The 16,751-nt window shown below is 49.0% G+C and overlaps 2 protein-coding genes across 2 annotated transcripts in view; both read left to right on the top strand.

Annotated features, from left to right (window-relative positions):
* The first annotated feature begins 5,615 nt into the window (after window positions 1–5,615).
* The window catches only part of EPAS1 (endothelial PAS domain protein 1), a 90,201-nt gene continuing 79,065 nt past the window's right edge, over window positions 5,616–16,751 (top strand). Inside the window, exon 1 of the mRNA XM_010364307.2 lies at window positions 5,616–6,171. Coding sequence (XP_010362609.1) covers window positions 6,146–6,171 — 26 coding nt within the window. The 5' untranslated portion in view covers window positions 5,616–6,145. The remainder of the gene's footprint in view (window positions 6,172–16,751) is intronic.
* LOC104663181 lies at window positions 6,179–8,716 on the top strand. Its single transcript, XM_010364306.1, has one exon. It carries the CDS (start codon window positions 6,867–6,869, stop codon window positions 7,335–7,337), a length of 471 nt encoding a protein of 156 aa, XP_010362608.1. The 5' UTR covers window positions 6,179–6,866; the 3' UTR covers window positions 7,338–8,716.

The following is a 16,751-nucleotide window of genomic DNA, read 5'->3' as shown; positions in this document are numbered from 1 at the left end:
ACACATTCCCCCAGATGCTGTTGCTCAAGGTCACAGCCTTTCCCCAAGGTCAGCCAGAAACAATGATCGATCTATGGCAGGGGTAGAAAGGTCCCTTGGCTCTGTCTTGGGACAACTCTGAAGGGCCATCCCAGCTTCAGATCTGGGCAGTGGGGGTTCACTTCTCTCTATGATCCTGCTTCTTCTCTTTTCCTCCTCTGGGTGCTATCCCAAGAGCACTCTCTAAAAAACCTTCCTCACACTAATCTTCCCCCTCAGAGTCATCTTCCAGGAAACTCAACCTGCCACACACTCCCTTGCCATGATATAGGCAAGAGGGAGTGACTTCCAAATGGAAACATCCTCTACAATAGGCCTCTTCAGCCAGCTGCTCACCAGTGGGCAGTCTCCTGTGTTCCACAAGCTCCAGGGACACATATCAAGCTCTGTGTGTAGTCTCAAGTAAGCCCTAGTCACTGGACTTAAGAGACAGGAGCAAGGCATGTCCTTTCTCCATGGTATGGGGAGGAAAACTGATCACAATGTTGACAACTCAATCCTAGAACTCCAACTTCGAGTCTTCTTCTGTATCAATCCATGCACTCCCTTGAGGTGGACAGTGGCTGGAGAAGGCATGCAAAATCATTTTCAAGGAGCTCTTTCTTGTGTTCTACATTTTGGAAGTGGGAGTAGTTGGCATTGATTGTCTTGGGAACTCAGCTTAAACTGAAGTAGGAAGAGGCCATTTTAACATTTTGCTACAGGCCAAAGCAATGCCACAGGATAGGGAGGATGTCTCTGACTATGCCCCCACTGGCCCTGTCCTCTATGCTTGTCTTAGCCAGGTGCCAGAGAAAATTGGATGCTTCGGGCCCAATGTCATCATTTTTAGCGATATAGCACCTTCATTTCTACTCATGCCTTTTTCTAAGGTGGGGCTGGCATGTGCTTCTTATCGGCCATTCCTTCCACACGGGTGTTATTTTATCACCTCAGAGGTCACACTCATTAGCCCGGCAGCTGGGCCAGTCCAGGCTAGGCTTCTCCGGGTCCTAGCAGTGGACATGGCTGGGACTCCAGATTTTCTGGTTGTTCACCATCACCAAATTCTTACCACTCCTATTGTTTAGGCTATAAGATTTTGCTCTCGATTTTCACATTAAACAATTTTAAGAGCATATCAATTGTATATATTTACCAATTTAAAAATTGGGGGAGGAAAAGGAATTACCATGTCAAAAGATACCTGATTTTGGAAGCCTTAAAAAGTGTGTATTCAAAATCTTGGAAATGCAGTGTGTACCCAACTGAACTATGTTGTCTTGGAGGGAAGAAAACCACCAGTGCTCTCTTCCACAGACTAATGTCTTATGCTGTGGCCGGAGGCAGCAGAGCACATTGGCCCTGGACCAATGCAATGACTCCTTCACCATTGGTTGAATGACAGTTATAAATGCACAAGCCCCTTCATAGGCAAAACTTCATCCCTAAGCCTAGGAATGGAAGATGTTAGTCTCCAAGTCATCAATATACAGGTGTGAGGAATGGAGAAGCTGGGGTTCTTTAAAACTGCATCCTTCATACCAGTAACTACTTAGGAATTCAAGTGGAAAAAAAAGTTTGACTCTTGCCTCAAAAAAAAAAAAAAAAAAAAAAAAAAAAAAAAATCACAGAACTCTTTTTGAAAGATGACAAATTCTAGATTTGTGGAGTCAGAAGTCACAACATTTAAAAGAAGATACAGCACATGTCTGTGTGGAATATCTCACAACATTGGCCTAAAGCCAAACACAAGGGGCAGAGTTTTCTGGACCTGGAGTTCAGTGACAGGGAGTGTGAGGATAGATTTTGTAAAGTCACAAAAGGGGCTGGTTTCGTTTGGATGGAGTAACATGCAAGTGCGAGGGAAGGAGTGACTCAGGCAAGGCTTTTCATAGAGGAGGAACCTCTGCCAGCTTGTCCTCTCTCCCATCTCTGCTCCCTACCTCCCCTGCTCTCTCTACCCCCAAACCAACAAAATAGACAGACAAGGGTCAGTTGGGTATTACGTGAGATAACGCATGTAGCAGGACAGAGGCCAGTGTACTTGCAAGGCCTCTCTTGCCTCACCCTGGTCCCAACTCCAACATGTGACAATGCATTGGAAGTTGTAAGGTACTAATGAGAAAGCCCATCCTTCCAAGAGCTCTTCCTGTTAGATCCCACTCATTCCAACCTAATTTCCAACCGCATCCTGGAACATACGGTTACTTCGATGGGACTACTGAGGCCATCTTTCTTCCAACAGCCCACTGCATCCCAGGTGCTTGCTCTCTGCCAGGTTTGTAAGTTCATACTTTATTCTATTCCATCCTCCTGAGGGCACACCCTACAAAGAAGAGAGGAAGCAAGAGAACCAGATTTGTCCCTTGTCAAAACAAATAGGTGTTTCACTGGTGCCACAGCTTTTGTTCCCAAACCACCCAATCCAGAGCTGTGGGGCAGGTAGGGAGATTTGCTGGGAGGTGGGCAGTTTGCTCCTATTTTAAGCAGCTTGGAAGCTTTGCTTACTGGTGTCCTCTGCTGCCCTCTGTGGCCAAAACATCAGTGTATCTAAAGACACCCCTCTAAATCCGGGGACCCAGCTCCCCATCCCCCACTCCCTCCCCCAGTATTACCTTTCAAAATTTTTCTCCTTTAGTTCTCCACAGGCTCTAAAAAGTAAAATTGGATGTACCCTAGCCACAGCCTGCATCTGGTTTACACTCTCAGCTCCTTCCTGCAAAGGTTATTGAGCTGAGTCCTGGAAGAAATCTTAGGCCACCCAGCTCTGCTCTAAGCAAGAGCTTTTGAGAATTTATATAGTTTTTGGTGAATCTCAGACACTGCCAAAATCCCAGACTTGGCAAGGCACAGTGGCTCACGCGTATAATCCCAGCACTTTGGGAAGCCGAGATGGGTGGATCACATGAGGCCAGGAGTTCAAGACCAGGCTGGCCAACATGGCAAAACTCCATCTCTACTAAAAATACAAAAATTAGCTGGGTGTGGTGGTGCACATCTATAGTCCTAGCTACTTGGGAGGCTGAGGCACGAGAATAGCTTGAACCCGGGAGGTGGAGGTTACAGCGAGCCGAGATTGTGCCACTGTAATCTAGCCTGGGCAACAGAGTGAGACTGTCTAAAGAAAAAAAAAGAAAAATCCCAGACTCAGTGCCAGCTGTTTGTCTTAGCTTCGGGAACTTTCACTTACAGGGTACAGCCAAGAGGAAGGAGCTATATAATATGGTTGATGAAATTTCCAACCTTTAAGTTCAGGGGTGTGCAGGTTTGTTACATAGGTAAATGTGTGCCATGGTGGTCTGCTGCACAGATCATCCCATCACCCGGGTATTAAGCCTAGCATCCATTAGCTATTCTTCCTGATGCTCTCCCTCCTCCCACCCCTCACCCTCTGACAGGCCCCAGAGTGTGTTGTTCCCAAGTGTCCATGTCTTCTTAGGTTGATGTGGTCTTGAGTGACCCCTCCTTGCCTTTCCTTTTTAAAAACAAGATCTAAAAAGCTATGTTCTCTATGCGTTGGAGGTGTTGCCTTAATCTGTCAAGCACAGTCCAGGATGAAGACGCTGTTGTGGTGAACTGCTGTAGGCACCTGGAAGCCACCAAGGTGCCCTTTTCCCGCAGCCTAGTCCCAAGTAAGGGAAATAAGCTTATGGTTAAGGGAGAACTGTCTACCAATTTGAATTCATTAAAATACATAAATGTGTCCACTAGAAATGGCTGGCTGGAGAAGCCCAGTACGAAATCACCCTATTCCTGAAACCCACCAGCCCCATGAAATAGTTCACTAGAGAGCGATTTGCAATCTTTGAATTCGTTGTCTATCAACCTGTATAGGTGCTCCATGGCCCCGAGATCTGAGAAAATGACAAAATACGTCTACTTCCCGGCCGGGCACAGTGACTCACGCCTGTAATCCCAATACTTTGGGAGGCCAAGGCGAGCAGATCACTTGAGGTCAGGAGTTTGAGACTAGCCTGGCCAACATGGTAAAACTCTCGTTTCTACTAAAAATACAAAAATTAGCTGGGGGTGGTGGTGGGCGCCTTTAATTCCAGCTACTCTGGAGGCTGAGCTACAAGAATCGCGGGAGGCAGAGGTTGCAGTTAGTGGAGATCCGGCTACTGCACTCCAGCCTGGGCGACAGAGAGACAGAGTGAGACTCAGTCTCAAAAAAAAAAAAAAAAAAAAAAAAAAAAAAAAAAAAGTATTTCCCAATTCTTCGTCCGTTTTCCCCTGTCCCCACTTTGCCTTCTCCAGGTTCCTGAAAAGTATCTCCCCCAACCCTTTCTGTGTACACGGGGAAAATATGCGTTCATTTTTGTCGGGCCACTGAAACCTACCCTTCTCTTCAAATCGTTTACATAGATTGTTCTAGCATAAAATGTGGCAAGAGGTTAAAGGGAGAGATATAGACCAGTTCTTTGGCCCTCGCTTTCCCTTCAAGTTACACCTGTGAAACTCATGCGTCCTTCCACAGGCTTCAAAACCTAAGGGCGTCCCCTGTCCTCTCCCCAGATGTCCCTTCCCCATCGCCAGTAGCGAGTGGGAGACAGCTCAGCGCGGCGGAGGGGAGCACTGGGCCCGGAGATTGAAGGCAGCGCCAAAAGTGCTGCTAGAAAATCCCTGAGCGCTAACTGTTGCCTGCGTAAGCCCTTAAATCTACGAATTTCCAACACCTGTAGCCTTTGCGTTCCCCAGGGCTTCAATCGATCCTGGGCAGGCCTGAGATGCAGTGACTTGAGGGCACATGGCCAACCTGTCACTCCAAGATCACACTGGGGAACCAGACTGACTTCTCCAATTCTGAACTCGCCCCGGCCCGCGCAGGAGCGGCGGGGTGCCGAGAGCAGGGACAGAAGGTCGGGCGGCTCAAAGGGCCTCCTCGCCCGCATCCCCGTCAAAACCAAACCGCCTGGCACAAGCCCGTAAGCAACCACTGTACTGGGAGGGGGAAGGAATGGCAGGCGCAGCCCTAGATCAATTTCCTTGCGCTGTTTCTCCCAGACAGTCAATTCAGCTGCGTCCCACGGAAAAGAGCGCATCGCCCACGCCCGAAACGCAGCAGCTGGGGCCCGAGAAATCATCCCCACCTGGCCCGAGGGCCACGTCACGGGGCCAGGGACGCGGGAGCGCAGCAGCGTGGAGGGGCTCCCCGCCGGCCGGGCGCTGCCCGCGGTCCTGCCCTCGTTCCAAGGGCACAGCGCCGGTAGGAGGACAACGACGCTGTGGAGGAACTACCGCCCCGCAGCAATCCCGGAGCCCGGCTCCCGGCCGCCCCTCAGCCCCGTGCAGGCCGCATCTCCCTGACGCGGAGTCCCACCCCACTACCCGCCGCCCAGACGACCTCATAAACAAGTCCTGGAAGTACGGAGGCAGGAGGCGGGGCGCAGCGCGGGGGCAGGGGGCGGGCCGGGGTCAGGGCAGAGGCTGCGGCCGCGCCTCCCCATTGGCCGGGACGCAGAGAGCTGCCCGGAGCGCGGCGCGGGCGGGGCCTGCCGGCGCGTGCCCGCCCCCACCCCCGCGCCGGTGCCCGCCCCCCGCCCTCCGCGCCCGCCCAGTGCCCTCCCCGAGCCGGCCGACGGAGTTTTTAAAGTGGGCTGGCGGCCGCGGGAGCCTTACACTCGCGAGCGGCCCGCCACACAGCTCCGGCGCCCGCCGCGCTCCCGCCCCAGCGCTACTGAGGCGGCCGTACAATCCTCGGCAGTGTCCTGAGACTGTATGGTCAGCTCAGCCCGGCCTCCGACTCCTTCCGACTCCCAGCATTCGAGCCACTTTTTTTTTTTTCCTTGAAAACTCAGGAAAGTAACTCCTTTTCCAGGGAAAAAGGAACTTGGGTTCCCTTCTCGCCGTCCTCTTTTCGGGTCTGACAGCCTCCACCCACTCCTTCCCCGGACCCCGCCTCCGCTCGCAGGTTCCTCCTCGTCACCTTTCTCCACCCCCACCCCCGCACCTAGCCCGCAGCGCGCCACCTTCCACCTGACTGCGCGGGGCGCTCGGGACCTGCGCGCACCTCGGACCTTCACCACCCGCCCGGGCCGCCGTGAGCGGACGAGGGCCACAGCTCCGTACCCGCCAGGAAGCCCAGGTGCTCGGCGTCTGAACGTCTCAAAGGGCCACAGCGACAATGACAGCTGACAAGGAGAAGAAAAGGTAAGCGGGCATTGGGGCCGGTCGGGGGCCGGTCCGAGGCCAGTGCCGGGCTGCGCTGGGCAGGCGCGACCGAGAGTGTTTGGGAGAAGAGTGCGGAGAGGTGTTCGGAACTCGAGGCTCGGTTTGGAGGGCTGTGAGGGGGAGAGCATGTGCCCGGTTTGGGGGCGCGGAGCAGCAGCTTTGCAGTGGAGACTTCTGTGGCTCGGAGGAGTCGGGGATCCGCGCGCGCAGCGAGGCCAGGAGACCGAGGGAGATGGCCTGGAGGTCGGAGGTGCTTCCGCGGTGCCTTTGAAAATCTCCCAGCCACCCCGCACCAGATTACCGTGGCCACTGGCGCTTGGAAATGTTTGTGGGTGCATGTCCTCGACTTTCTCTGGTCTCTCATGTTGGGGCAGCATCCACGTCTCTATTTTTCTCTGGATTCCCGGGGTCCTTCCAAATGCGCTCCTACGCCCGCGCCGTGGCCCAAATGGGCAAGGGGGGCGGGAGGTGGAGAGCGGCTCAGGGACAGGATCCCACCGAAGAGCCAGGACCCTTCAGAGCGCCCCACTGCCCGGCTCCACACCCCACCGAAGGTTGGAGAACCCACTTCCCTCGTGGCACACCTTAACTCTGGGGAGAGTAGGTAGTGAGTGACCTGGATTGCCCTGCGGGGGCAGGTGGTTCGGTGTGTAGGGAGCGGACGGCAACACTGGATGTCCCTGGCAGGTCTGGGTGTCTGTCTCCTAAGAGGACAGGGAAGGGCAGCCACGATCTGCCCGCCTGGCCTCGCGAACCTCTCGGCACTGGGTGAGAGGCAACTTCGGCCAATTCTTGCTGCCCTCTCGCCCTCTCCCGGCCGCTCCCAGTCCAGCCGGGCCTGGCGCTACCCGAGCCAGGGTTCGAGCCCTCTGCGCGGCCGGGCAGAAGCAGGTAGGGCCTCATCTTCTGCATATGTGTGCGGCTCGCCGCCTGTCCCCTTTCTCCTCCTGTCTCCACCCCTGCGGCCCCAGTGGCCTGGAGCTTCCAGCCCCGCGCTCGGCCGAGGCTTGGCGAGGCTATGCTGCGGGAAGCTGGAATCCAACGCGCGGCTAGCTGAACCGCCTGAGCCGCAGGAAACCAGCGGCGGGGCGGTAGTGAAGAGGTGCGAGGATGAGGAGGACCGACCTGCGAAGGAAGGGAGGTGACTGGCCGGGAGGGCTCACTGCCGATGTTGATTTGCTCTTGGTCCAACTTCCATTACGGGACTGGAGCCAGAAACCGTGTATCCTCCGGTCGAAAGCGGCGGTTCCCACCTCGGGGCACCGATAAGGATTTGATAAACGGGAACGAATCGCGCGTGTCCTGGCTTGGCGCCCGGGCCCTTCATTGTGGGATCGCCAGGGTAGGGGATTGGGTCCTGCTCCCCTTTCCTGGCCGCACTCCCCCCTTTCGCGTCACCGTCGCGCCCTCACACCCAAGACAAGTGAGGGAGCCCTGAGTGCAGCCGGCACATCCCCAGGGCCCTTGGAGCCGTCCTGGGGTTCCATGTCTTTTGAAGGCAGCAGAACAAGGAAAAGACTCTAAGATTCCAGTGCGTTTTGTGAAAACCAATCATAATGCTAATAATGACTGAACCATCGAAAAGCAAAATTATAGACAGCTCCTCTGCAGGCGCTGTCAGGTCCAGAGCCGGCGAGGGAACTTGTGTATTTTACAACTGCGATGCCTATCGGGAATGTGCCAGTCGCCAAGGTGGGGCCTGATAGTAATCTTGACAAATGTGTGAAGTGTCAGCTCCTCCTGCGCGCCTTAGCGCCGGGTTTTGTGCAGTTTTGTACCGTATATACCGAGAAACTTGGGAGCAGGGGAAAAATTATTTCGACACACCCGGCTACAGTACCTGCTTCGTTAGCGGGCTGTTGGAGAGAGAGAAGGAGCGGGAATGGGAGCGGGAAGAACGCTGACTCCCAATTATTGGCGAGAGCGGCCGCTTTAAGAACCACTGTCGGGACTGCCTGCGAAACGCCTTGGAGGCCGCTGTGTGAGCTGCGGCTCCGGGCTGGTGGCCACGCCAGGGTGTCCGCCCTCTTCGACCTGCCTGGATTTTTGTGCTGCAGAATGGCAGGGCAAACAGCGTGTCCTTCACCATCTAGAGCCCCTTAAGGGGCTGTCCAATTCCTGTTGGACTAATCATTTTGAGATTCATTTACTTTTCGTGCCTGGGTCTGTTTGCTGGCTGCAGCTTCTTTAGGGACTAAGATGTAATTAAAATATGTGAACCAATGCATTGAAAGTTGGTGTTGTTATGTAAGTGGCTGCTGTAGCTTTCCTGAGTGCCTCACAAGGGCGATGTGACGGTGAGGGGGCTCTCGGCTGATGATTCTGCCCACTAGTTCTTACATTTTGTGTTTCTTTGGTTTAGCAAAGCAATTTCTTCCCCCAAATGCAATATGGGCAGAACATTTGGAATATTCCTTCTAACAATGGCCCCTCAATAAGTGGGCAGATGATTTTGTCCCAAAACGTTCACACGTCGATAAATATGTTAATGTTTAATAATAAAGAGTTTGCTTTCTAAACGGTAGTTGGCTGGCTGGCCTCGATAGTACCAGTTTTGGTGGTAGTGGGCATTTGCGATGACATCACAAATGTCAGAAACTGAAGCCTGGTGGGTGGGGGTACTGCACTTTCACCTCTTTGTGCATGCATCTATCAGGAATGCCCAAGTCCTTTCACTGGGAAAAAATGTGGAAATTCTGGGGTGCATGGCGTTTGGGGAGTGGTTCAGGCAAATGTAAATGAGATCCTTGGATAATCAGGGATCAAAGTCCTGTCCCAAAGCCAGACCTAGGTCCAGACACCTCCCCAGAGTGCTTATACAGTAGTCTCAGTACAGGTCTAGCATGGAAGGGGAATTGGAGACACCTGGATCAGAAGTTTTCAAGCTCTCTCCCCGTCCTTCTGACAGCTGGACTTAGTTGTTCTTCTCCTAAAATCAAATCAAACTCCATCATTGTTCCAACTCTGAAGGGAAAAAATATTGCTGGACAGTTTCTCTCAATTTAAACATATATTTTAAATAAATATTGCCTCAACACTTGATATGTTTCCATTGTATTACCAGTAGTGCAGGATGATACAGAATTGATGTAACACATTGTTGGCTTGAGTATTTAAGTTTTAATTCATACAGCTTTCATGAAGTTCAAAAGAATGCCATCATTTCAAGTTTTTTCAGTGGTGCTTATAGGGAGCCTAGAAATATTTTATAAGAGACCGTGGAAACCATCTAGTCAGACTTTTCTCTTTCTGGATAAGGAGACTGATGCCCAGAGAGGTTAAAAGACTTCTCCAGTCATAAGGAAAATTAGTGCTGATAAGAGTCAGGGCTGGTAGTGGTGGCTCACGCCTGTAATCACAGTACTTTGGGAGGCCCAGGCGGCGGATCACCTGAGGTCAGGAGTTCAAGGCCAGCCTGGTCAACATGGTGAAACCCCGTCTCTATTAAAAACACACAAAAAAATAGCTGGGTGTGGTGGTGGGTGCCTGTAATCCCAGCTACTCTGGAGGCTGGGGCAGGAGAATTGCTTGAACCCGGGAGGCGGAGGCTGCGGTGAGCTGAGATACCGCTGCACTCCAGCCTGGGCAACAGAGTGAAATTCTGTCTGAAAGAAAAAAAAAAAGTCAGAACCCTGGTTTATTACTTTCAATTAAGTATGTATGTTCCTATTGTTCACAGGAGAGTACCTCAGCCCAGAAATATCTCTAGATAGTGAGGATGATTTCCGAAGGATTGCCATCCCCATCACAGCTCTCAAACCATTGAACCTTATAGAAAGGAGATTTGCTTTTCTAGATAATTAACACCTTTAGGCTGCAGTAGAAGTGATTCTGTTTGCTTTTTGTGGGGGAAAAAAAAAAAGAAGAAGCAGAGTTGGAATTGATGCTGTTCCCAGTGTCTGTAAACTTTGGGAAGTATGAATTCATTGTTTTAGTTAGAAAAAATCTACTTATATAGGTAGACCTCATTAAACAAAACCAATGCAAGGACCACTCCCCAGTGGAGCAGATTGCTGTGGGAGGTAGAGAACATTCAAGCAGCTGCTAGATTGATTTTTGTACTGGATGAGTTGGCATTTTCACTAGGAGTGAAAACCATGAGACTAAAACAGTTTAATTTACTTAGAATGTCCCTCTTTCTTTCTCTGTGTGTGTGTGTGTGTGTGCGCGCGCGGGAGGGGGGTGATTCTCAACTTTCTAGGAATTTATTAAGTGAAGTGTTTAGAAATGGAAGGAACCAATTAGATAATTCTCAGTGCTCCAGGATTTTAGGCTCATACATTTGAAAATACTTGCTGTCATTAATTGTCTTGAGATTTAGGCTTTTCTACTTTTCAGGAAATCTATCTAGTAGTTTTTTGGGGGTTTTGTTTTGTTTTCCCTGGTTCTGCCCTATGCCAACCTGCTAGTTTCCCTTTTCATTTTAGCCTGATGAATCTTCCCTTTTGCTTTCAGTACTGACCATCGCTGGTAGTTCATAACAGGTCTTTTACCAATATTGTCAAGTTAGCAATATTGGCTCCTGGGGCCCTAGTACTCTATACTTCCACCGCCTTCCCCACCAATACCATGCTGCCTGTTCACATGATGTACACCAGCTCTGATACTCTCCCTAAGATATAATCCATAAGACAACAAACTTGTATTGAACACCTACTCCTAATCTGGCTAAAATGCTGAAGAGAATACTAAGAAATAGGGGATATGGTCCTGGTTATCAAGTTGCTTAGTCTGATTAGGAAAAAAAAAAGAGAGAGAGATACAAGGAAGCTTAAGTGAAAATATAAGGGGTTGGGCACGGTGGCTCATGCCTGTAATCCCAGCACTTTGAGAGGCTGAGACAGGCGGATCATGAGGTCAGGAGTTTGAGACCAGCCTGGCCAATATGGTGAAACCCCGTCTCTACTAAAAATATAAAAAATTAGCCAGGCATGGTGGCACGTGCCTGTAGTTCCAGCTACTCGAGAGGCTGAGGCAGGAGAATTGCCTGAACCCGGGAGGCAGAGGTTGCGGTGAGCCGATATCACACCACTGCACTCCAGCGTGGGTGACAGAGCAAGACAAAGAAAGAAAGAGAGAGAGAGAGAGAGAGAGAGAGAGAAAGAAAGAACGAGAGAGAGAGAGAAAGAAAGAACATAAAGAGCTGACAGCTTACATGCTTTTCTGTAGAAATCTATTATTTTGAAGCAAAAGATAAGCTCTGAGTAGCATTTCAGGTAATAACCACCCCCCCCCCCCACACACACATAAGCACACACGATTATTTAAGAGTATTATATGTATTTAGAGGTGGAGAAATTTGTTCCTAGTGTCCCTGGAACCACACAGGGTAGGTGCTGACCACCAGCTTAAAGACTGGCTCAGAAGGAAGGTCAAATGGGAGAAGGCAGTGCTTGGGGGATAACGAGAAGAAAGAAAATACACAGAGCTCCCTGTGATGTATTCCTTATCATGTACTTCGACACCATACACAGAAAGGCCCCTGAAATGGGATGTTTCCTGTTCTTTACACACTTGCTTTGGGTGGGGACATGGAGAGGGAGCTGGTAGGGGTCCACAGATGACAGGGGTAGTAATTTCTGTTCCCCCGAGAATATCAGTGGAGACAGCTATGACTCCAGGAAGGCCAAGAAGGCAGAGAGAGCTTCTTAACTAGGCTTTGTGAATGGGTTTCAGAGGCTGGCGTGTAAATCTCTGAAACTGTGTGCAAGGCATTATGTATAGAAGCAACTTGTTCTGAAGGAAGTCTGTTCAGCTCTCAATAGCCTTTCGAAGGTTCTAGGATAGGGAAAAGGCAAGCCCTTGCTCTTGGATGGCTGATTTGGTGACTGCCTTATGTTTCAGAATCTTTCTATTCAGATCCCAGACAGTTCTTGTGTTTCACTGCCATTGCCGCTCCCTGTGGTGGAGAACAGGGAGGAGGATGGTGTATCTAGTAAAGGTTCTGAGGTGCCGCCTAATCTTCCCTGTCCCTGGCTGGTGTGTCTGTCCACCTACATGTCTGCCCTCAGTCTTGGAAGGACAGGAAGCTGAGTGCCCTGCACAGGGTAAATACTAGTATGATTCATTTTGTTAATGCTTCTGAAAACTGACTGTGAAAACAAATTTATCCTCAAATATTCCATCATCCTCAAACAGTTATTTGGAGGACCTTCATGTACTAGGAATATACGTGTTCTTAATAGAAATTGTATTTTGCGGCTAGGCGCGGTGGCTCACACCTGTAATCCTGGCACTTTGGGAGGCCAGGGCGGGTGGATCATGAGGTCAGGAGATCGAGACCATCCTGGCTAACATGGTGAAACCCTGTCTCTACTAAAAATACAAAAAATTAGCCGGGCGTGGTGGCGGGCACCTGTAGTCCCAGCTACTTGGGAGGCTGAAGCAGGAGAATGGCGTGAACCCGGGAGGCGGAGCTTGCAGTGAGCTGAGATCACGCCACTGCACTCTAGCCTGGGTGACAGAGCGAAACTCTGTCTTAAAAAAAAAAAAAAGAAAGAAATTGTATTTTGCTTCAGGACAAAACAAAAAACTGACAGTCTAATTTGTGCCAGTGCCGTCCTCAGAACTTTATGTGGATTAATAATCCTGTGAGATAAGCCCTGTTATTATCCCCACTTCATTGATGGGAAAGCTGAAGTCTAGAAAGGTTAACTGCCCAAGGTCATATAGGTAGCATGGGCAGAGCTGCATTCAATCTGAGTAAAGGAGGTCCCCAGAGTCCATACTCTCAATGGGTGTTCCATATATCCTTTCCTTACTGAAGATATCTATAAAGTATGTAATACCGCTTCTGACTCACAATAAGTGCTCTATAAATGATAACTGCCTTTGTTGTTTTCCTTATAATTATTATAATTACTTTTCTTTTTGTGATTTATCACTTGCATCAAACCTCACAAGCAGATAGGGATGGAAGATCTGAAAGGCCAACATGGAACTCCTGGAATTTCTTATTTTTCATGGGTTTTCCTAGACCCTGACAAGAGGTGGTTCTCTCCTGCCCCAAGAAGTTCAAAGCTTTCCACCTCCCACCCTTCGCTGGTGGCAAGACTTCAATAATTACTTCAGCCTTCGGACTCCATTGTGCAGGAGAACCTGTTAGAAGTTCTTCCTCTGTGCCTTCTGAAGAACCATCAAGATGCACAGGACTTCCTGTGGCTCTTTTGATCCTTTTGAAATTGCAAGCACAGGAAGGAAAGAATGGATAGGGGGATAAAGAATAGCTATGATTGTTGTGATAATAGCATGTTGCATTTCTATAGAGCCCTTTCGCTGATGAGTCCTGAGCCTTCACAGCCATCACACTGTTGGCCTCTGCACTGTGAACCTAGAGGGTACCTTGAGTTTTTCCAGTGCTGTCAAACAGAATTGCATTGACACATACCTTAACCAAGAGAGAAGCAAGCCGTGTTGGCAACCGTGCGTCACAGTCCATGTGGTGGTCATCCATGGGGTGCCCCTAACAGCATCTGTAATTTTCAAGTAGATGTTGGGTGTAATTTGGTGATCATTGTCTGTTCCCCCTGTTGGAAGTCACAGAACTGATCTGATGAAAGCAAAAAGTGAAGAAGAGTGGCGAGATCCTTCGTGAGATCCCTGGAGCTGAAGAGTCAGGTGTGGAATGGACAAGAATGTTATCCACTTCTAAGTGACCTTGCTTTTTCTAACTTCTTAAGAAATACCTGTTTGCTTGACTGCCTTAGGCTGTTTGCAGGGGCCACTTGTACGTCAGCAAAACTCTTACTAGATGACATCACTGCCAGAAGTTCCACGTTTCCAGGAGGTACATTTCCCACTGTCCCCACTCCCCCGAACTTGGAAAGATTCCTCAGTTTTAAAGTTGTAAGTAATTTCCATGCCAGACAATGATCCTGTGAACAGATCCTTTTCTCATGTGGAAAAATATTTCAGAAAGGGTGTCTTGTCAATGAGAAAAATGACCCCATTAAAACACGTTTATTTGCCATGTACTCATCTGACACTTTCTGAATTCTACAAAGCCATCGACTTGGATTGTTAGAAGTGTCTTATACACCCCTAGTAACTTCTTGAACTGTCCCCCTCATCCCCAGCCATGGAACTCTCCAATTAAAAAAAACTAAGAGATAAGTGGTTGCAATCATAACAAATTAGTGATTTTATCTGGTTAGGCTGTGTAATCAAACACATGGTCAGGAAAGTGGGTCCAGTATGTTGTACTCTTGACTGTGGTGCTGAAGGTAACCCCCATTGCCCTATAGGCTGCCCCCAGAAGCGGGGGTACAGCCGATAGTATTCTTACAAGTTAATCCATTCTGTAACAGCTTTAGTTTTTTGGTCTCATTTTTAGTCCGAGGTGCCCTGATGTTGGCCTGTGACTATGGGGAGTCAGTGGCTTGTTGTGAATAAGAGGACACATGAGCTGAATCTGAGAAAGTTCAGAAACATTTTATACATTGTTTAAAATACATCTGTTAAAGTATATGATTATTTTTTGGTAATCACTTAAATCATTGTGCTGTGTGTCTACCCAGGCAGTATTTATCTGTCTCTCCATGTTGTATTAGTATAGTATTAAAAAAATACACATATTTTACTCTCGATAAAAACTTTGCATACTGTCGCTACTTTGTATAAGATTTTTCCTGACTGCCTCTGGGTAGGGGGCAGGGAGCAAGAAGACCATCATTCTTTCCTTCCTTTATATTTGGGAAATGGAGGTGCTGAGAGAAACAAGCCACACTGTCTGAAGTAAAACCTACAAGTGGACCTGGGTGTCCATGGTGAGGGAAGGCCCATATGTACCACCTTGGGCTCCAGTTACAAGGTAATGAGCCATGAGCACAAAAGGGTGACTCAAAATTCAATGCCAACCATTCTCATTACTAATGAGTAATTACAGCAAATATTTACAGGCCTCCTTCCTACCTTTACGACTTCCTGTTACTGAAGCACTTTGGAGTATTGAGAAAGATTGTCCTGGAAAAATACGTCACACACAGTTGCAGGAAAGAGTGCCTTTAAGCACACAGAAAAAAGCAGTTACTTGGCTTTGTTTATGAATTCCACATAGAAACAACAGAAAATTGTGCCTTTTGAGGGACTGCTTAAGAATCCTTTCTTCTGCATTTCAAGATAAGATTTTAAAAATCACATATATCAAATATATGGGGAAATGAGACACAATGTTTTTAGAGAGTGTCTAGAAATAATAGGACTGTGCAAGTTAGTACAGCAAAATTTGGGATCAAAGCACGGGTCATTTGATAAACTCTCTTTTATGAACCTTACCTCTACAATATTTTTCTAAATGAAAACAATCACGCTTAATAGAATTAATCGGGATGGGAACTAGAAGCATCTAATTCACTTTACACAGATTGGAATAAATCCTCATAATGCCCCTTTCCTGTATATTTAGTTAAAAAAGCACTCCAGTGAGATTGCTTTTGCAGTAAGTTTCTGTAAACCACTGTACCCTTGTATTTCTCTCCTGTGTTTCCAAGAGTTCTCAGATGCTATTTTCGAATGGCAGCGTTCACTCCAGTGCTGGCTGAGGTCGACGAAGCTAATTTTGGTGCCTTGGTGCCCAGGGTGAAGGGAGAGAGAAGTCCTCTGCAGAGCTAAAAGGACTCTCTGGGGCCTGGGTTTGGAGCAGTGTGGTGTTGTTGGACACACCACATTTCACCTTTAGAACCTTTATTTGTGTGCTTGCACAACAAATGTTTACCCAGATATTAAGATAAGGAAAGTATGAAGGTCACATTTCACTGGTGACAAGAGAGCTTCTATAAATGTAACCATATTGTGCGGCAGGAGTCTGTCTTTTATTCTGTACCTGGGACTTAGGGGGAGTTATTGGTGGGTGGGGCATGGGAGTTGAGGCTCTTCTTGGTTTTTTGGTTTTCTTGCCATCACTCTGTTTGTCTTGCCTCAGCTGACGTGCCCCTCCCATTTGGTGAGGGCCTTTGTCATGGCCAAGACGTCTAAGGAAATCCTAGTTAGTGTAGCTGGGCACTGTGTGGTCCCCTGACTCTCTAGAGTCTTCTGGAGTTCCATGGAAATTAGTGCCTCCGTGCATTTCCCTGCTAACTGACTGGAAGGCACCCTGGCTGCTGAGATTGCTCTCCTAGTCCCCCAGAAGAGGTCTGCGAGGTGCTGATCCTGCAGCTGTTTTGGGCCTCCTCAGCAGGATTGTCCTGTCCTCAGAGAACAGAGAATCCTGAGTGGGACAGGGGTTTCTTTTGTGGATTTGGGTGTTTCTCTTAGGGATCTCCAAAGACTAGCTAGACACTCAGGGCCTCAGTGAAAACATGGGTCCTCGGTCTAGTTTTCTTCCCAAGGGCAGCCACCATGGCAGTGGGAGTTCACCTTGCTGACTACAAGGGACCCTACCCCACCTCTATCGCCCATTCACCATCATTCACTGTGCCTCCTAAGTTCCTAATACACAAGCCTCCTCCCACAGCCTCAAAGGCAGTGCTTCCGTACCCATTCCCACTTGTGTTCCCTCACACTAGCTCCTCCATTTGGATGCTTTTCCCCTCTCTTCCTATTCAAATAGCTCCTACTTTTCT

Source organism: Rhinopithecus roxellana, chromosome 17, assembly GCF_007565055.1.
Source record: "Rhinopithecus roxellana isolate Shanxi Qingling chromosome 17, ASM756505v1, whole genome shotgun sequence".
Taxonomy (NCBI): Eukaryota; Metazoa; Chordata; class Mammalia; order Primates; family Cercopithecidae; genus Rhinopithecus; species Rhinopithecus roxellana.
This window is presented reverse-complemented; position numbering and strand designations above follow the sequence as displayed.